This window comes from Propithecus coquereli, unplaced genomic scaffold (assembly GCF_000956105.1).
Source record: "Propithecus coquereli isolate 6110/MARCELLA unplaced genomic scaffold, Pcoq_1.0 Scaffold120, whole genome shotgun sequence".
NCBI classification, from domain to species: Eukaryota; Metazoa; Chordata; class Mammalia; order Primates; family Indriidae; genus Propithecus; species Propithecus coquereli.
In genome coordinates this window covers 898,964-917,570 of record NW_012136081.1, presented here as the reverse complement: position 1 = coordinate 917,570, position 18,607 = coordinate 898,964, and the positions used below count along the sequence as shown (strand labels likewise).

General features: G+C 55.3%; 4 protein-coding genes across 6 annotated transcripts in view; 2 read left to right on the top strand and 2 right to left on the bottom strand.

Annotated features, from left to right (window-relative positions):
* The window catches only part of CTSW (cathepsin W), a 3,437-nt gene extending 2,178 nt beyond the window's left edge, over positions 1-1,259 (top strand). Inside the window, exons 6-10 of the mRNA XM_012665441.1 lie at positions 197-277; positions 361-486; positions 676-740; positions 823-1,026; positions 1,103-1,259. Coding sequence (XP_012520895.1) covers positions 197-277; positions 361-486; positions 676-740; positions 823-1,026; positions 1,103-1,213 — 587 coding nt within the window. The 3' untranslated portion in view covers positions 1,214-1,259. The remainder of the gene's footprint in view (positions 1-196; positions 278-360; positions 487-675; positions 741-822; positions 1,027-1,102) is intronic.
* A 276-nt stretch (positions 1,260-1,535) lies between these two features.
* FIBP (fibroblast growth factor (acidic) intracellular binding protein) lies at positions 1,536-5,623 on the bottom strand. 3 transcript variants are annotated; one of them, XR_001138360.1, is made up of 10 exons: positions 5,428-5,623; positions 5,028-5,226; positions 4,701-4,827; positions 3,750-3,850; positions 3,114-3,268; positions 2,692-2,800; positions 2,550-2,613; positions 2,185-2,303; positions 2,000-2,097; positions 1,536-1,659 (listed from the first exon to the last, which is right to left on the bottom strand). XR_001138360.1 is itself a non-coding variant. In XM_012665439.1 (10 exons), the coding sequence occupies exons 1-10, from the start codon at positions 5,510-5,512 to the stop codon at positions 1,590-1,592; spliced, it is 1,095 nt and encodes a 364-aa protein (XP_012520893.1). In that variant the 5' UTR covers positions 5,513-5,623; the 3' UTR covers positions 1,536-1,589. The 3 variants fall into 3 exon arrangements, 2 of the variants coding, with proteins under 2 accessions (XP_012520893.1, XP_012520894.1); XM_012665439.1 differs by having other exon boundaries at positions 2,185-2,271; XM_012665440.1 differs by having other exon boundaries at positions 2,185-2,271; positions 3,135-3,268.
* A 1,591-nt stretch (positions 5,624-7,214) lies between these two features.
* Positions 7,215-8,437, top strand: CCDC85B (coiled-coil domain containing 85B). The gene has a single exon (XM_012665437.1). It carries the CDS (start codon positions 7,586-7,588, stop codon positions 8,192-8,194), a length of 609 nt encoding a protein of 202 aa, XP_012520891.1. The 5' UTR covers positions 7,215-7,585; the 3' UTR covers positions 8,195-8,437.
* Positions 8,438-9,023: 586 nt separating this feature from the next.
* Positions 9,024-14,650, bottom strand: FOSL1 (FOS-like antigen 1). The gene is made up of 4 exons (XM_012665436.1): positions 14,353-14,650; positions 11,886-12,080; positions 10,495-10,602; positions 9,024-10,111 (listed from the first exon to the last, which is right to left on the bottom strand). The coding sequence occupies exons 1-4, from the start codon at positions 14,452-14,454 to the stop codon at positions 9,701-9,703; spliced, it is 816 nt and encodes a 271-aa protein (XP_012520890.1). The 5' UTR covers positions 14,455-14,650; the 3' UTR covers positions 9,024-9,700.
* Between the last annotated feature and the right edge of the window lie 3,957 nt (positions 14,651-18,607).

The window sequence follows — 18,607 nt, the reverse complement described above, 5'->3', positions numbered from 1 at the left end:
GGGGAATCACGTACAAAGCCCCTGTGGAAGTCTCTGTGCAGGGTAGGGCTGGGCAAGGACACACGTAGGATGCGGGGGGAATCACGTACAAAGCCCCTGTGGAAGTCTCTGTGCAGGGTAGGGCTGGGCAAGGACACATGTGGGATGCGGGGGAGGACTAGGGCCTGTTCTCCCATACTGTCCCTTCTTACACCAGAGCTGCTCGATTGTGGCCGGTGTGGGGATGGCTGCCAGGGTGGCTTCGTCTGGGACGCGTTTATAACTGTCCTCAACAACAGTGAGTACCCGCAGCTCTGGGTAGCTGCAGGGGTGGGGGGTGTTCAGCAGCGGAGCCTCCTCCCTCATCCTGCTTATCTCCAGGCGGGCTGGCCAGTGCAAAGGACTACCCGTTCCGGGGCCACGGCAAAACCCACAGGTGCCAGGCCAAGAAGTACCAGAAGGTGGCCTGGATCCAGGATTTCATCATGCTGCAGGACAACGAGCAGAGTGCGGCAGGGCAGACATACAGGCGGGGGTGATAGGGACAGACACCAGGGCGCGGGCGGACACATGGGTCTACAGACAGAGATGGCGGGTTGAGGGAGTGGGGAGGGGGAAGGTGGGCAGACTGACACGCCATGTGCCAAGAGCAGGGGCCACAGGGCAGGCAGGGCCTGATGGCACCTTCCACCCCAGGAATTGCCCAGTACCTGGCCACCCATGGCCCCATTACTGTGACCATCAACATGAAGCTACTGAGGGTAAGATGGGGTAGGGAATGCGGGGAGGAGGACATAGGAGAGTTGGCCCCAGACTCAGCTCCTCTGCCCCCATGCCCTGCAGCATTACCAGAAAGGTGTGATCAAGGCCACACCCACCGCCTGTGACCCCCAGCATGTGGATCATTCTGTCCTGCTGGTGGGTTTTGGCAGGGACCAACCAGAGGAGGGGATATGGACAGAGACAGTTTCGCCCCAGTCGCGTCCTCGCCGCTCCATCCCATATTGGATCCTAAAAAACTCCTGGGGGGTCCACTGGGGAGAGAAGGTGAGTGTGATCTACTGGGGAAGGGCAGAACAGGCCCCTCCCCACCTTCCAGCCCTGACGTCCCCTAACTTCCTAGGGCTATTTCCGGCTGCACCGAGGGAACAACACTTGCGGCATCACCAAGTACCCACTCACTGCCCGCGTGGACAAACCAGTTAGAAAACGCCGGGTCTCCTGTCCCCCCTGAGCCTGTCCAGCTTCCCTGCAGCTATCTCCTGCTATGCCTGCTGCTGCTTCACCAGCCCCGCCACAAGGTTTTGCCCATGCTCCAAATCTTCTCAATATGGCTTGAATAAACCAAGACAAGACCCCTGGCTTCTGAGTGGACTCAGCTGAGGAGGGGAGATGCCGGATGGGTTGAGCGCAGACACCAGCCCTGATCTGTCTCAGTCCCTGCGGGGCCGATGTACACATACATCCTTGTACGTGGACAGCAGGGCACTCAGAGACATAGACGTGCACACCTGCAACACCTCCACGGGCTCCTCCCTCTGCAGACAGGATCACTCTCCAAACTCATGGCAACTTTATTGTCACACGGGCAGGGTGGTGGGAGAGGGGCCTCAGTCATGATACAGGCGCAGGAGGCAGCCACGGAGGGTGCCCATGTAGCGGTCCCAGAGGGCCTGGTGCCTGTAATGACAACAGTAACAGTGACAGCTGTGTTTACTCCATACTCAGCACGTCTGAGACAGTGCTCTGAGTGCTTTCTATACATTAATTCATTTAGTCCTCATAAAATTCTTATGGTTCTTCTAATTATTATCTCCTGTTCACATATGAGGAAACTGAGGCATAGAGAGGTTAAGTAATCTGCCCAAGGTCACACAGCTTCTAAGCCAGGACTTAGGTCCACATGGACTTCCGCCCCCAGCATAGCAGAATGAGCAGCCCTGAGCCTTCAGGAGGGCCAGACCCGGCAGCTGGCTGGCTAGGTCAAGGCCAAGCTGGAGAGGAGAACAGTGTCTCTCACCGGAAGCCGTCCAGGGAGTGGACAGATGCTGAATACTGATTCAGGAAGAGTCGCACGTCATTCAGTGGCCAGTGGTCAGAGCGGCAGGGTTCCACAAACTGTGGGACCAAGGGAATATTTAGCACCAGTGCAGCCTGGGGACAGTCAGGTTGGGGATCACAGGGGCCAAGGGCAGCACAACTCACCTTCTCTACGAGGTCCACAAACAAGTCTCTGACATCCTTATTGTGGGTCAGCTTGGCAGCCACATTCACCAGCCCCCGGGACAGGTTCTGTGAGGCAGGGATCCTGGGAGTTCTGCCTTCTACCCCAGAAGTTGGGGGCTGAGTACAGAAGCTGGGGGAGGGACAAGCTCCTCCCCAAATCTATCTGCCTCCCCCAATCAACCAAGTCCCCGTTGCTTATGAGCTGGTTCCCCCTCACAAGCCGGCAGAGTGCGGCAGCGCCACCTGCCGGTCAATCTCGGGCAGACGCAGAGATGCCCGGCAGGGGTAGTGCACTGGAGGCTGAAAGTGCCCAAGGGACAGAGAGGCTGGATGGGGCCACAGACCTTGAAGTTGGCTTCCATCTCAGAGAAGACGCCAAGCTTTCCCCGGAGAGCAGTGCACACCAAGCTGCAGGGATACAGGGTCATTCCTAGAGCCAGCGGAGCTCTTATTTCAAGCCCTGCCCCATGGATTCCCCAAGGTCACCTCTTGTGCAGGTCCAGAAGGTCCTTGTCGGCCACTAGCACCTTGAGCTCCTTCAAGTCCTGGAGAAACTCCTTGTCTAAGTCCATGTCCATGTCATCCATCTGGGAGTCTGAGTGAGGCCCATGAAAGGAGTTGGGGTGGGTGACAGAAATCCCTCCCATGAGGCCCTGAGTCTTCCTCACCTGCCACCTCATTGCACCCCACGGGACAGAAGAGGAAACAGAGTCTCTGACAGGTGGAGTGACATGCCCCAGGCAATAAGCCCTTTGAGTGCAGACAAGAGTGTGTGGGAAAATGGACTATGAGCAAAGGTGGCCTGGGTGGGGGCCCTGACCAGAAAAAGATGCTGGGAACTGGGGGCCCACAGGAGAAACTGCTAGGGGGGAACCAGGCCCTGAGAGGATAGGGAGGTGTCCAGGCACCTGGGTCAGTGGGGGCCTCACCGACGGCTCCAAGGGTCCAGTTCTGGATCATGAGCTCAGCACAGAAGGCAAAGTCACCAAAGCTCAGATACTGCAGTTTTTTTTTCCCTGTCTCAAAGCGGTTGTTGGCAAAGAAAACGATGGCTGCATAGTCCCTGCAGGGAGGGGAGGGGGGTCCTCTCAGGTCTTAAATTTCCTTCTCAGCAAACAGCTCCCACCTGCACCCTCAGCTGGGCATTTGAGTCCTGGCCTCTCTCTGCCCTAGGTCACAGTGTGATGTGTCTCAAGTCGCTTCTCTATGGGCCTCCTCATCTGTGCGAAGAGAAGTTTCCAGCCCAGGTTTCCTAAGGGATACAGTGGGAGATCACACGACTAATAGCTATCATTTACTGAGTACTTCCTAAGTGCCAGAGGTCATGCCATGGGCTTTATACGTGGCACCTCACAATAGCCCAGCTGGAAATGGCTGGACTGGGATTTGAACCCAGGTCACTCTGAGTCAAAGTACAGACTAGAAATGAGATAACCATACCCCCGGCATAGCCGGGAGGTCCAAAGGGTTGTAGTGGAGACGGTGGACCAGCCTCAGGGCCCAGGGAAGGAGTGTGCAAGAGGGGGAGATGGCTGGCCATTCACCTGGCCAACCGGTCTGAGAGCAGGAAGTGTTGCTGAATGTTATCCACCAGGGAGCCCCGCATTTCTTCCACCACCTTGAAGACTCGCTTGAAGTTGTCAAACTGCAGGGCAGTTAGAGAGAAAGGGAGAACTGGTCAGAGGATGCTCACACAATAAATTGTTTATTGAATATCCCTCTCTATCTGCCCATCCAATCAGCAGATGCTGATTTAGCACTTGTTTTTCCTTCAGCCAATTATTAGTTATTAGTATCTGTTATCAATTCAACAAATGTTTATCAGCTTTTGCCATCTTGCCTTGGATAAACGTTTGCTCACTCCATCTCTATCTCTAAATGCAATCCCATTTTAGCATCATGCTCTCCGGATCTTCAGGAGCTTGAGCTGGAAATGACTGTCCTGGCTAAGCTCCAGGTACTCAAAAATGAGCAAATGCTAATCCATCCACAGGGAGCTCACAGGAGACACAGAGGAAAGGCATCAAAGGCCCAGAAGGGTTACTTCTCCCTGGCGCCACCAAAAAGGCTTGTGGAGAACGTGGTATCTCACCTCCTGCCTTGGATTTCAAGGGGTAGATATGGCCAAGAACAGTACCCTCCAGGTAGGAGCAACGTGAACAAAAGAAAGCCTGGGGCTGGAGAAATGTAAGCCTAAAGAGGTCTGCAGGGACAGTCTGAAGGTCAAGGCCAAGGAGTGTAGCTGCTACCCAGGAGGAAACGGGAGCCAATGAAAGTTTATGAGCAGGGAAAGCCACGGTGAGATCTGGGCTTCTGAAAGGCCACTCTGGCCACAGAGCACGTGATGGTTTAGAAGGGGCAAAGAACTGGGAGAAGAGACTAGGTATGAAGATGCTGCCACGATCAGAGGCTGGAGCTGGGGCAGTGGCCAAACAGATGGAGTGAAGGGGTGGACTGTAAATGGGGTGCTGGGTGTGTGTGGGTGGAGCGCCCACCTGTCTCCGGCAGCTCTTGAGGGTGATGCCTGTTTTGGTGCTGATGTCATCCAGGTCTTTCTTGGTGCCCTTGGACAGCTTCTTGCCCAGCACCTCCCGAACAAAGGCCTCGTCAAAGGCGTAGTACCTTGTGGACACAGAGGACACCACTGATTCTTCATAAAGAAGGGGAAGGGGGACTTGGCAGGGCCTGGGTCTGGCCCTTTCTGCTCTCCACTTTCTGAGTGCCTGGGTAAGACCTGTTCCTCCCTGAGCCTCGGTTTTGGCCTGCAAAATGGATATATAGTCAGACTGGTTGGCATCTCCACCATCCCACCAGGTGAGCACCTCTCGATGAGCAGCGCCTGCCGGGAGGGCGGGATCTGGAAGATGAGCTGGTGCAGTAGCTTGGGCGGTGCGTGCAGCAGACGCTCGAGCATGTGGAAGGTACGGTAGTGGTCCATGGTGTCGCTCTGCAGCACCGCTGCCGTGGCGCCCGTCTGCTCCAGGATTCCCGAACGCACCCGCAAGGCCACCGCGTCGCTCACTGGGGAGTGGGCGCTAGTATCAGGACCCGCCCCGCCGACCCAGAGGCCCTCCAGGGATTCCAGCCCCGACTCCTGCACATCCCTTACTCCCAGCTGCCTGCCCACTTCCCCAAAGGATGCCCAAGTCCTGGCCCCGCCCCTCTCCCATCCAAAACAACCGCTTTGCCCAACGGTCTCCCCCCCGACGGCCCCTCACAGACCCGAGTAACCATCCAGCCAGAGGCGATATACGTCCTCGTCTATAAGGGTCGTGTTCCCCACGAAAATGTCCAGCTCGCTGGTCATGGCGACGTCCGGGGCCGCAGCGCCCCGACCAGGAGCGAACACTGCCCGGGACGGGCGCGCCGCCGCTGGGCCACTTCCGGGAGCGCTGAGATTCGGCTCCGGGCACCCGGAGCCAGCGAAGGACCACTTCCGGGATAGACGCGGAGTGAGGGCGGGGGTGGTGAGGGAAGAGGCGGAGGCCTGGGCGGTGGAGTAGTCTCTCCCGCAGGGAGGGGGAGTCCCAACCCCACCCCCGCAGCCGTTTGCAGAGGGGCGTCCGGAGTGCCTCCCCTGCCCCAGCAACCTCTCCCTTCTCTTCCTCCTGGTTTTTCTCCCACCTTCTCTGCCCTTTTCGGGGCTTCCCAACTTTGACCTGTTTAGTAAACTTAGGGGTTTCATGCTTTAGCCTGGATCTCTTCTCTGCGAAAGGGCTGCATGACCTGACTTCCAGGGGCTCTTGCTGGAGGCCCCTCTGTCCATCCTGCGATTGGGCACTTCTGAGCCTGGAGCACCTGCCCCCAATATTGTTTTAGCCACACCCCCACACGAGCTAATGACGTCTCTCATTTAGCCCCTCAGAGCTCTGCCTGGAAGTCCACATCCGGAGGGGCCGCCTGTCTGCCAAGTCTCTTCATGCTGTTTTCCCATAAGCCCCTCAAAAGCTCAACGTATTCCAGACAGATCTCGCTCTCCCCAATCTGTTTCTTTCTTGCGTCCCTATCTCAGTGACAGCCCCAACATTCACCCAGTTCTCATACTAGAAACCTGCGCTTTCTCCCAGACTCCTCTCTCCCCACATTCAGTCTGGTGATTTGCCTCCCGAATGTTAGTATCTGTTTGTCCTCTCCACTCGCACCAACACTGCCCCAGCGCAGTCTTTCTGCATAGCTCTCCTTGATCATTGATTGACACAGTGTTTCTAATCTCCTTGCCTACAACCCCTCCCTCCCAGGGTCCCTCCCACACAGAGCAGGCTGAACAATTTTGTTCAACGCATATTTTAAAATGTTACTCCCCTGCTTAAAATCCTTACTGGCCTTTGGAAACGCTCCAGCCTAGTATTGAAACCTCTTTAAGAATTTGGCTTCTGCCTACTCTTGAAGCCTCCCTCCCTCTCTTACCACTTTTCTCCACACATCTGCCTTTCAAAAAACATCAAGCTACCCTCATTATTCCTAAAGCAGCTTTTAGGTGCCAGTGTCTTTCACCATGCTATTCTCCCTGAAATAGCTCTGTCTTTACTCGGCAAAATCATATGCATCTACCAGAGCCCCTCAGATATCACGTTTTCTGGGAAACCTTTTGGGGATTATTTCAGACCATACTCCTCTCCTCCGTTTGCTTCTGGTTTAACACAACCTATCTCTCCTGCCAGAATGCGACCTCTGTGAGGACAGGATCAGGATCTTAGTCAAATTTATTTCTGCATGGGCCTTGCACGCAATACAGGTTTATTGAACAAACGAATCTCTTGTATGTCTCTCCCGCCAGGGAGGAAACCCTCCCTGGGAGGGAGAGTAGGCGAATGGTGAGCTAGGACGTTTCAATTCAGGGTTCTGAGGAGTTAGGAGCGATGCTTAGTGAGCCGAGACTCTCGAGTTAAACCAAAGGTAAGAGGGGCTGGAAAAGAATCCTTCGGGGATGGGCAGGAGTCAGGGGCCGACAGCCGAGTGCTGGATCTCAGAGGAGCCGAGAAGCCTAGGCTTGAGCTTGAGGAGATCTGGAACTTGGAGGTAGGAAGCGCCTATCTGGGGGTTGTGACTGGTGCGGAGGACGATGACGCGGTAGTCCCTTGTTTTCGAGGGTCAGAGACACTGAGGTCCGGAGAGGGCCAGGAACCTGCTCTGGTGCCCAGGCCCCGCCCCTTTCCAGGGAGGCTCCCCCGGATTGGCTGTCTTTCCGCAACGTCATGCGGCCCCGCCCCGGCGCGCGCCCCGCCGCGTGCCCACCCCCGGTGGCTGCTGCAGCCTACGCTACCTCCGCCACTGCTTGCCGCCCGCGGAGCCGGAGCCCGAGCCTGAGCCGCGCTGGGCCCGACGTGGGGCTCCTGGGCTTCGGCGGCGGGCGGGCGATGCTCCAGCTGCCTGACCAGCCATGGAGGCCGAGGCAGGAGGCCTGGAGGAGCTGACGGATGAGGAGATGGCGGCGCTGGGCAAGGAGGAGCTGGTGCGGCGCCTGCGGCGGGAGGAGGCGGCGCGCCTGGCGGCTCTGGTGCAGCGCGGCCGCCTCATGCAGGAGGTGAATCGGCAGCTGCAGGGTCACCTGGGCGAGATCCGCGAGCTCAAGCAGCTCAACCGGCGCCTGCAGGCAGAGAACCGCGAGCTGCGCGACCTCTGCTGCTTCCTGGACTCGGAGCGCCAGCGCGGGCGGCGCGCCGCGCGCCAGTGGCAGCTCTTCGGGACTCAGGCATCCCGGGCCGTGCGCGAGGACCTGGGCGGCTGTTGGCAGAAGCTGGCCGAGCTGGAGGGCCGCCAGGAGGAGCTGCTGCGGGAGAACCTGGCGCTTAAGGAGCTCTGCCTGGCGCTGGGAGAGGAATGGGGCCCCCGCGGCGGCCCCGGCGGCGCTGGGGGCTCAGGCGCCGGGCCAACACCCGAGCTCGCCCTGCCCCCCTGCGGGCCCCGCGACCTAGGCGATGGAAGCTCCAGCACCGGCAGCGTGGGCAGTCCGGATCAGTTGCCCCTGGCCTGCTCCCCCGATGACTGAGGGCGCTGCTTCCTCCACGCCAACGCCCACCCGGATTGCTCCCGGAGCTCTGGGACTGCGATGAACCTCGGGACCTGGACGCCGTCCTGGCTGCGCACGAGGGGCCGCTGGCATGGACTAAGAAACCCTGAAACCGAGGAGGGCCCCTCGCTCTCGCTGGCGGGGCAGCAGGGGGACTGAAGGCTGGAGCAGATGGACTTGCTGGGGGTTGGGTGAGGGCTAATAAACCGGGACGGAAGCGGAGCCCGAGCCTGGGCAGTCTGTTTGATACTGTTGGTACTGTCGGGGTTGGGTCGAGGGTGGAGACGCTGAGATAGGGTACCCTTCCCATCCGAAGGACTGCAGAACTAATGACTCCCCCATTACCTCGAGCCTGTGATGGGATGCGGGGTGGTGGTAAACCACTGACTCCCCCCGTAGGGCGCCGGAACAAGCCGTAATCCGGCCCCCGAAGTGGCTCCAGTTCCCTTCCCGGCTCCTTCCTGTCCAAGACAATGGGGCAGGAAGCAGGTGTTGGGGGCCTAGAACCCACTCGTCCGTCTCCTCTGAGGCTGGAAGGGGGCATAACAGCGCCCCCCCGTGGCACACGCAGGAACGCTGTGGGCCCCGATGGGAAGAAGGATGATAATCCTCTTCGCTTGTATCCCAGAGCATTCTTTCCTTTCAATCCTGGAGATGAGGTAGAGCGTAGCCTCATTTGTCATATAAGACAATCAAGATCCAAAAACATCAAAGAATTTGTCCAAAGTCATGCAGTCAGTCTGTGGAGCTGGTCTTCTGGCTCCAAATGTTCTCCCTTTAGCCTCTGGGTCTAATGAGATGCCTAGGCCAGAGCTTCAAGCCTTTTATTCCATTTTGGCAGGTTTGTATAAAAATACTCTCTTTAGGAAAATAAATAGCAGCTGCCCTCACTGTGGAGGCTTGGATTCCCTGGAGCTAAAGGCTTCTCAGAGCTGGGGTCTGCAAGTCAGCTCATCACAGGAGCCTCTGGTGCCTCCTCAGCTGTGCTATTGAGGAGGGGCCAGCAGAATGCCCTGGTCCAATCACCTGCTGCTGCTGGCAGTGGGGCTGGGTGAGTTAGTGTTCTAGGCTGGTAGAATGGCACCTTAGGTCAGTGGGTAGGGTTGGGTAGATCACAGGAACAGGGTGATGTGGAGTGTGGGGGTGGGCTGAAAGGGGTTAGGGCTCCAGAGGACCCCCTAGGGACCTACAGAGTCTCTTTGGGCTGCCAGGATTCCTCTGGCACAAGCGGGAAATATTTTGTTTCTGATTTAGTGCAAATTGTGCTAGAGAGGCCAGCTCTAGAAAAACAGTGGGTAGCTTTGATGGCCCCAAGCTGGCTCTATTGCGAAGCAAAATTTGCTTAGTCTCATCTGGAGGGATGGAGAAGAACCTGCTGGGGTTGGGTGTGGGATATGGTCCAGGCCAGCTGGACCCACGGAGGAAGGAGAGAAGATGTTGGCTGCAGGTGCAGGTGGCACCTGCAGGGAGTGGGTCTGGGGTGCCTCACAAAGCAAGGAGGGTGGGGGACCCAAGAGGGTCAGAGGATGGGTCCCCACTGCTGCTGCTACTCTTGCGATGAGCCGAGGCACAGGGCTCAGGGGTGCTGGGATAGGTGAAGACCAGACTGGGGGTGAAAGGAGTCAGGGAGGGTGTGGTCATGAGTGTGGGAGTGTGCAATGCCTCAGGTTCAAGCACAGGACCTGGGGACAAGGAGATACAAGGTACAGGGTGGCAGGAGGCTGGTGGGCTGTTGGTGCTGCTGGTACTGCCTGTGTCCCTCTCCTTGACTCCTTCCGGGATTTTGCAGATGGGTCGGTGGGCTTCCAACACCAGCTCCAGGCGCTCCTTCTGCTTCTGCAGCTCCTCAATCTCCCGCTGCAGCCCAGATTTCTCATCTTCCAGTTTGTCAGTCTCCTGTAGAGTGTCAGGAGAGGAGTCAGGAAGATGAAGGCTGAATACCCCAGAACCTCAGGTGGTGCTGGCGGTGGGGGGTGGGAAATCCCTAGCAAGTCTGGACTGCAACTCCCATGAGCCCCTGGGAGAAAATGGGCATGACTCCCATCAGGCCGGGCTCTTAGGAGATTGCTGGCTGAGCTTCAGCTCTGCTCTGCAGCGAGTGAGACGTGCTGCAATTTTTAATCGGTTTTTCCTCGACCTATTCCCAGAAGGACTGACCCGGAGCCAGGGTGGTGTTGGGGGGCTACATACACTGGGACCCCGCGGGCTCCTGGGAGCCGAGGTCCCTCTGAGGATCTGTGGGTCAGGGCCTGGGCGCCCTCCACAGGGCCGGTGCTCACCGCCTGCAGGAAGTCGGTCAGTTCCTTCCTCCGATTTCTGCACTTGGCCGCAGCCAGCTTGTTCCGCTCGCGCCTTACTCGGCGGCGCTCCTCCTCCTCTGGGCTGATCTGGGGGGTTTAGGGTGAGGGTGTCGGTGAGGAGGACCCTGGGCCACTGGCTGCTGGGAACTAGCCCCCCGCCCCTGCGGTGGTCCAGTGGTATGACCCCGGCAGAGGGTACAGAAGCACGGGAGACCCCCTCAACCTGTGATTTAGGGACTGGTGACCCCAACCAGTTATCCCTGCTGAACCACTAGTCAGCTTGGTCAAATTCCCTCCTCGCACCTAGCTTTAGTGCTCATTTCTCTCCCTTAATGGCCTCCCCCTTCACAAACCTCAACCCTCTTCATCTCCCGGGACTCAAGCTACCCCTGCCTCCAGGAAGCCTTCTCATTCCCCAGCCAGAAGTGGTCTTTCCACCTCTGAGCACCTGGGGTGGGGTTACCCCTTATTGCAGGACCCTCATCCTTCTGGATCTCTGAACAGCCAAGTCTCTTCCTACCCCCAGGAACTGTGGGCACTGGAAGGACTAATGAGTGCTGCTGAATATGTTGCAATTTACTGGGAACACACTATGTGCCAGCTAAGTGCTTTACATAGATTTTTTTTTAAACATAAATTCTTAACCCAATTTTACATGTAAAGAACTGAAGCCCAGGGAGGATGCACTTGTTTATGGTTCCAGAGCAAGAACTAGGATCCAGTGAGACAGGGTGGCTTGATGGTTAGGATCTGACTTCAGAGTTGGATAGACCTGGGGCCAAGGCCAGTCCCATCTCATTACTCACTACTTGTGCAAGTGACTACCCCTCTGTGCCTTCATTTCCTGGGCTGGAAGATGGGGAAAACCAGAGTACATTCCCCTAGAGAGTTTTTGTGGGGATTAAATGAGACAGTGAAACTGAGACCCAGAGAGTAGCTGAAGGGACCTCTCTCCTGTTCTCTCCCCAGACAGCATAAGCCCACCTTGCACATGTATGTCAGCAGGCAGAGGTCCTCTCACCTTTCCACATGCGTACCTTACACCTTCTCACCTCCACTTCTATTCTTGCTCCTGCCATCCCCTCCACCTGGAATGTCCTTTCCTTCATCTCTACCTATGCAAATCCTACCCCGTCTTTCTAGGCTGATATGCCACCTTCTCCAAGAAGCTTTTGCTGATACAGAAGTGACTGTATTGTCCTCTGGGCCTTCCCAGGGATTCCTATCATTTTCTGCCTTGGACAATAGACACCAATGGCCCTATCTTCCCCTCTTCTAAGCCTGTGCTCTTCTTTCTAGCAAGAGCTTGTGCTCTGTACCCCATCACCCCTGTGGTCAATTGGACCCAGTACAATGCCTCTGCCCCTTACCTGTTCAGAGGGCCGGCGACGTACCCCTGGAGGCGGCCCCAGGGCCCGGATGACTCCTGGCCGGGGTTGTGGGGGGCTGTACTGGGGGTAGGATAGAGGCCTAGGGTAGCTGCTGGGTCCCAGGAAATGAGGCTGCACCATCCACTGCAGCTCCTGACTGCCACTCACAGCGTTGATGCTTGGCGCAAAGTGGAACTTCTGAGGGACAAGAAATGGAAGGGCAGGCATGAAGTCTGTGGGGATTGAGGGGCTTTCAGTGAGCAGAGACCACACTGCTGTCCACCCTCAATGTAGATACTGGTTCTGGGAGACCAGAAAGAGCACAGCTTGACAGTCGGAGTTGGGCTTGGTGACAAACTGCTATTCAATAGCTGTGTGTCTTTTGGCAGGTCACATAATCTCTCTGTGCCTCTGTTTCCCCATCGGAGCTAATACTTAAAAAGTATGAACTGCCAAGCACTGTTCTAACCACTTTACAAATACTGACTCATATAATTGGCACAATAGTACCTTCATTTTCAGACAGGAGAACGGTTGTCCACAAACACACAGCCAATAAGTAGGAAATGGGATTTGAGCCCAGGCACCTGGGCTCTTACCCACTTCCTGCACCCATCTGCACAGAAAGGATAATTACAACACCTAGTTCACAGGGAGGCTGTGAAATCAGGTGAGACAATGTGTGTGATCAGTCTGGTAAGTGGCAGGTGCCCAGTGCAGAGGGGATGAGGCAGATAAGAGCCACTGCTCTGGGTTCTAGCTGTCCCAGTTCTAATCTCAGCTCAGACACTTACTGGCTGTGTGACCCTGGGTAAGTTATTTAACCTCAATGTGCTTCAGTTTCCTCACTATTAATATTATCACAGGTAAGGAGTACAACATCCCATTTAAAAAAATTAGTGGCACAAAATAATGGCAGGTTTTAAAATCTATGAGGTCTTTTTTTTTTTTGGAAACAGAGTCTCACTCTGTTGCCCGGGCGAAAGTGCTGTGGTGTCAGCCTAGCTCACAGCAACCTCAAACTCCTGGGCTCAAGGGATCCTCCTGCCTCAGCCTCCCGAGTAGCTGGGACTACAAGCATGTGCCACCACGCCCGGCTAATTTTTTCTATATACTTTTAGTTGTCCAGATAATTTCTTTCTATTTTTTAGTGGAAACGGGGTCTCGCTCTTGCTCAGGCCGGTCTCAAACTCCTAACCTCCAGCCATCCTCCCGCCTCGGCCTCCCAGAGTGCTAGGATTACAGGCGTGAGCCACCACGCCCAGTCTGAGGTCTTAGATTCCATGAAATACGGTAAATGATGTGGCAAGCACCCAGCACGTTGCTCCTGTGACCATCCTCTTTCAGCCAGAAACCTGAGGAATGGGTTGGGATGGGGGCTCAGTTTTCTGGGAGGAGAACTGGGTTCGAGGTCTGCCGCTGGGCTCCGGGTGCTGGCGCTCAGTAGTCCGGGAAGCGCCCCACAAGCCCAGGCAAGTCCCAACAGCAGTGGCCCTGGCCCTGCGCGGCAGACCCAGCGGCCCAGTGACCCCAGTTCCCGGTCGAGGCACCGCCAGCGGCATCTCCCGCTTCCAAGGTTGTCCCGGCTCGGGCCGCTCGGGGCCAGGAAGGGAGGGGCGCCCCGAGTGACTCAGCCTCGGTGACTCGGCGGAACGGACGCCTCTCATTCCCTCCCTGACGACACGTGCTCGCAGCCCCTCGACAGGAAATGGGCACCTGCAACCTCTCAGGTCCCCCCAGCCGGCAGTGGGCGCCGTTCGGTGCCGAGAGGCGGGGGCGCGGGAGTTGCCAGCAGCACTACCCAGCGCACGTTCCGGCACCTCGCGGTCCCCATTCAGCAAAAGGGGTCGAGAGCCAGTCTCCAGGAACCTGTCAGGTTCCACTGCCAGGGGCCGCCAGGCTCCACTGTGTCGAGATAGGCACTAGGCGACGGAGTAGAGAAGGACAGACAGACACACTGACGGTCACAGTGCCGAGGATTCCCACTCTGTCCGGGCTGTTGTCCCAATAGATCCGGCGTCCCTCGTGTGTCGGGACGTTTCAGGCACAGCCCAGACTCCGAATCCCAGGAATTTAGCCCGAGATGGAAAGACCCTCTGATCCGTCGGGGCCAGGACGAACCCAGGCGTCCGGGGTCCTTTCTGAGGCAGGTGGGACACAGAAATGAGCGGTGGACCAGAGGAAAGAAAGAAGGTAACAGAGGTGGAGGGGCAGATCCACTTCAGGCAGGGAGAAGGGGACGAGTGAGAGAGGGGCGTTCGCAGATCTTTGTTCCTCCCGGTGCGCGCCTTCCTCTGGCCCGTCGGGGGGAAACTGGCCCCTGGACGGCGGAGATCGGGCAGGATCCTCGGCCCCCGGCCCCAGACCTGGGCCCTACTCCTGCTCCCGGCTCCGGTCCGGAGCGTGCGGGAGCTGACCCTCGCGTCCCGAGCGCTGGCCACCCGGGAAGCCCAGGGGGCCGTCTCACCTGCTGGGCCGCCGCCTGCGCCGCGGCGGGGGGCTGCGGGGGGCCGCCGTATGCGCTGCCGGCCCCGGAGCTCGGTCCGGGTTCCCCGAAGTCTCGGAACATGCCCTGGGCTGGCTGCTCTGTGGGGTCCGCGTCGGCAGCTTGGGTTCTGACTCACGCGCGCCTCGCGGAGTCTTTTCTTTTTATGAATGAAAAGTTCTCGGGCTGAACCACTCCGACCGCGGGAGGTGGGGGCGTTTCGCAGCGGCGCCGGTCACCTCAGGGCTCCACCTCTCCAGACGCGCCGCCTTTTGCCTGTCCGTCCCGAACTTTTCGACGCCTCCTACGGTCCGCAGCCGCCTTTTGGTGGGGAAAAGGGCAGACTCGGCGTCCCCCGCCCCGCGGCGGCACGCCCCCCTCTGACGTAGCTGCCCATACATGGTGCAACTTCCTCGCCACGCCCGCGGGAGCCGAGGATTCCCCGCGGATTTACGCACCTGAGCGAGCGCGCGCCCCGCCCGCCAGCCCGCCGCCCCCCGCCGGGCCGCGCCCCCGACCCCTCCCGGCCTGGCTGGCCTCCTGTTTCTGCGTCCGTGAAACAGGACGAAATAATCACATAGCTACCTTGCCGCGCGTGGGGGTTTGGAAATGAATGTGAAAGCGGCCTGGAAAGTGTAATGTGGATTGTAAATGTGACGGATTATTATTACTATGTACTGACTGCTTATTTCATGCCAGGAACCATACCAAGTGCCACCCAAGGCTTCCTGGAATGAGGACCCTCCACTGGCATTGTTTTAAGGCCTCAAGTAACTAAAAAGTGAATACATTCCAAACCAGGGTTACAAAATTCATGATATATTTAAAATGTTTACAATAAACAAGGTAATGCTCTGAACTACCCACAGATATAATGCAATATAATTGCGTTACTCATGATCATCTCAGGAGCTATAACAAGTTTTAGTTCTGGGCTCTTATAAGCAGTGAGAGCCTGTAGTGGGACACAGGCATCCTCAGGTCTGACAAACGCTGTCTTTACTGTCACTTCCCTTCCGGAGCTGTGGTCACCAGCTTGGAGAGTATGTCAACGGTCTGTGTGGATGTGAGGCCATGGCCAAATGCGCTTAGGAGGTAGGGACCATCATCATCCCCAGTTTGCAGATGGGGAAACTGAGGCTAAGAGCTGTTGAAATGAATTGCCCGAGGTCACTAAGTGAGTGGCTGAAGCAGGTTGCCAAGTTAGGGCTGTGGGAGCTCCAAGACCAGGCTCAGCCAAGATTTTTCAAAGGCCTCACAGTTGCACAGACACCTTTTCACACATGCGAAAGGGCACTGCTGAGAGCACCCTCCTCAAACTTCCTCTCTGCTTCCTCCCATTTTATAGATGAAGAAACTGAGGCCGAGAGAGAGTAAGGAGCTGCCAGGGTCACGCAACTACAGAAAAGAGGGTTGGGCTTTCCTTCTTTTCCACCAGTACCTCCATTTGATTGGCTCCAGTTTTGCCATCAGGGAAGCAGGGTCCTGGGCTGTCTTCATTGGGAACAGAAGCCAGGGGTCTGTGGGTGTACTCAGTACTTAGAGCCAGGAGGCCAACTTGGCTCTGCGGTCCTAGTCCCAGAGCTACCATGTTCTGTATGTGTGACCCTAGGCAGGTCACCTTCCTTCTGAGTCCCAGTCCCAATTGTGCCTTCCTGCTGACCTCACAGAGCTTTTGTGGGATCAAATGAGATCATAAATGTGAAAGTGCTTTGTAAGCTGTAAGGTGCTGTGCACTCAGAAGGTGGTTACCAGCCTGCTGCCTCTCCCTTGCCCTTGTTCTACTCAACGTTTGTCTTCCTCTAAAGGAAAAGAAACCACAGCAGTTTACCACCATGAGAACTATAGGGGTGTGTGTGTGTGTGTGTGTGTGTGAGAGAGAGAGAGAGAGAGAGAGAGAGAGAGAGAGAGAGAGAGAGAGAGACAGAGAGAGAGAGAAAGAGATTTTTTCAGGCAGTGTGACCCATGGAAAGAACACGCATTCTGCAGTCAGACAACTCTGGGTCATGGGTTTGAATTCTGGTTACGCTGCTCACCAGTTTTGTGACCTAGATAAGGTACACAATCTCTCAGAGCCTCTGTTTCTCCGTCTGTAAAATGGAGATATAATGATAAGTATATCTCAGGGTTGTTGGAGGGCAGAAATAAAATAATGTCCTATGGCCGGGCGTGGTGGCTCACGCCTGTAATCCTAGCTCTCTGGGAGGCCGAGGCGGGCGGATCGCTTGAGCTCAGGAGTTTGAGGTTGCTGTGAGCTAAGATGACGCCACGGCACTCTAGCCCGGGCAACACAGTAAGACTCTGTCTCAAAAAAAAATAAAATAAAATAATGTCCTATGCTTAACACTGCACTTAGTAAGAATTTGATAATAGTAGCAAAAATAAATTCACATGTTAAAAAAAGGAAGGTGGGAGGTGAGGTGGGAGTCCTTGGGACTCCGATCACACGTTAAGGCACTCATGGAACACGTACACACACACACACACACACACACACACACACGCACGCACACACACTCACACACTGACTGAGATCTGAACTCCTTGGCTGCGCACAAACCAGACAGGTCAGGGGTGACACAGGCAGCCAGATGGTGGCATATATGCAACCTGACACACATCAACCTTGGCTACATTCACCTGCCTGCTACATTCACCCTGCCCCCCTCCACAAGCAGTCTGGGGCAGCTGGCAGAGCAGGGGCTCAGGTCTCAAATAGTGTGTGTGTGTGTGTGTGTGTGTGTGTGTGTGTGTGTGAGTGATTACATGACTTTGAAAGTCCCTTCCTGCTCTAACCGTTGGTGGAGCCACAAGGAGGTCCTTTCACAGGCAGCACATTCCAAGCTCCTCAGTCATTAACTCCCGCCTTGTGGCCTCAGAAACGTTCCCAGTCCCTGACCTCACCAGCTCCCACCCAGGGAGGCCAGGAGAGAACTCCAGGGGGCCACAGAGATTGCTGGGAGTCTGGGGGCAGGGAGGCCTGAAAGACCCTAGCACTGTCCCTTGGTAGCCATGTGAGACTGTTCCTTGCTGGGCCCCATAGAATCCCCACCTCTTGGGGCTGCAGGGAGAGGGAGAGGGGCTTGGCACACAGTGGGCTCTCAGTGCCACCAGGGCACTGGAGGTGATGTTTATGTATTTCAGTTTCTATTCACTCTTATAATTGAAGTTTATTTTTTTAATTGAGGTAAAATTATTAATAATGTAACATGCAATTAACCATTTTAAAGTGTGCACTATGGTGGCATTTAGTGCATTTACAATGTTGTGCAACCACCACCTTTCTTTAGTTTCAAATTTTATCACTCCAGAAAAACACCCCATACCCATGAAGTAATCACTCCCTGTTTCCCCCTTCCCCCATCCCCTGGTAACCACTAATCTTTCTGTCTCTGTGGATTTTCCTGTTCTGGGCATTTCATGTAAATGGAATCACACATTACATGGTCTTTTTTGTCTGACTTCTTTACGTAGCATAAGTCTTTTTCCAAGACTCATTTCTGTTGTAGCATGGATGGGTACTTGTTTGCTCTTTATGGCTGAATAATATTCCACGGTGTGTATATGCCATGATTTGTTTATTTATTCATAAGTTGACGGACGTTTGGGTTATTCCCACTTTTTGGTTATTATGAATAATGGTGCTGTGGACATTTGTGTGCAAGTTGCTGTGTGGACATATGTTTTCATTTCTCTTGGGTATATACCTAAGATTGCGATTGCTGGGTCATACGGTAATCTTTTGAGGAACTGCCAGACTGTTTTACAAAATGACTGTACCCGTTTAGATTTCCACCAGCAGTGTATGAGGCTTCTAATTTCTCCAAACTTTTGCCAACCCCACTTGTTATTTTCCGTTTTTGAAATTAGAAACATCCTAGATGGTGTGTTTTGATTTGCATTTCCTTACTGACCAATGAACATCTTCTCATGTTCTTTTAGTTCTCATGTATCTCTTTTCTGGACAGATGTCTATTCAAGTCTTTGCCCATTTTTAACTGTTTTTTTTTTCTTTTTAAAAATCCCCTTCAGAAATTAAGGGTTTATTAAATGTTGAGTTATACTCATTCTTTATGTATTCTGGATACTAAGCCCTTATCAGATCTATGATTTGCAAACATTTTCTCACATTCTGTAAGTTGTCTTTTCACATTCTTGATAATGTTCTTTGCTGCACCAAAGTTTAAAAGTTTTTTTTACGAAGTCCAATTTACCTATTTTTTGTTGTTGTTGCTCA

Bases quoted from the DNA above. Each gene is read 5' to 3' on its own strand.
- FIBP (XM_012665439.1), bottom strand. From the start codon at position 5,512: ATGACCAGCGAGCTGGACATTTTCGTGGGGAACACGACCCTTATAGAC. The intron at 5,227-5,427 runs GTCTGTGAGGGG...CCCACTCCCCAG, and splicing joins CTGGCTGGATGGTTACTCGG to TGAGCGACGCGGTGGCCTTG. The intron at 2,272-2,549 runs GTCTGTGGCCCC...CCTGCCTCACAG, and splicing joins AGATGGAAGCCAACTTCAAG to AACCTGTCCCGGGGGCTGGT.
- CCDC85B (XM_012665437.1), top strand. From the start codon at position 7,586: ATGGAGGCCGAGGCAGGAGGCCTGGAGGAGCTGACGGATGAGGAGATG.
- FOSL1 (XM_012665436.1), bottom strand. From the start codon at position 14,454: ATGTTCCGAGACTTCGGGGAACCCGGACCGAGCTCCGGGGCCGGCAGC. The intron at 12,081-14,352 runs GTGAGACGGCCC...GTCCCTCAGAAG, and splicing joins CGCAGGCGGCGGCCCAGCAG to TTCCACTTTGCGCCAAGCAT. The intron at 10,603-11,885 runs GTAAGGGGCAGA...TAAACCCCCCAG, and splicing joins GTCGCCGGCCCTCTGAACAG to ATCAGCCCAGAGGAGGAGGA.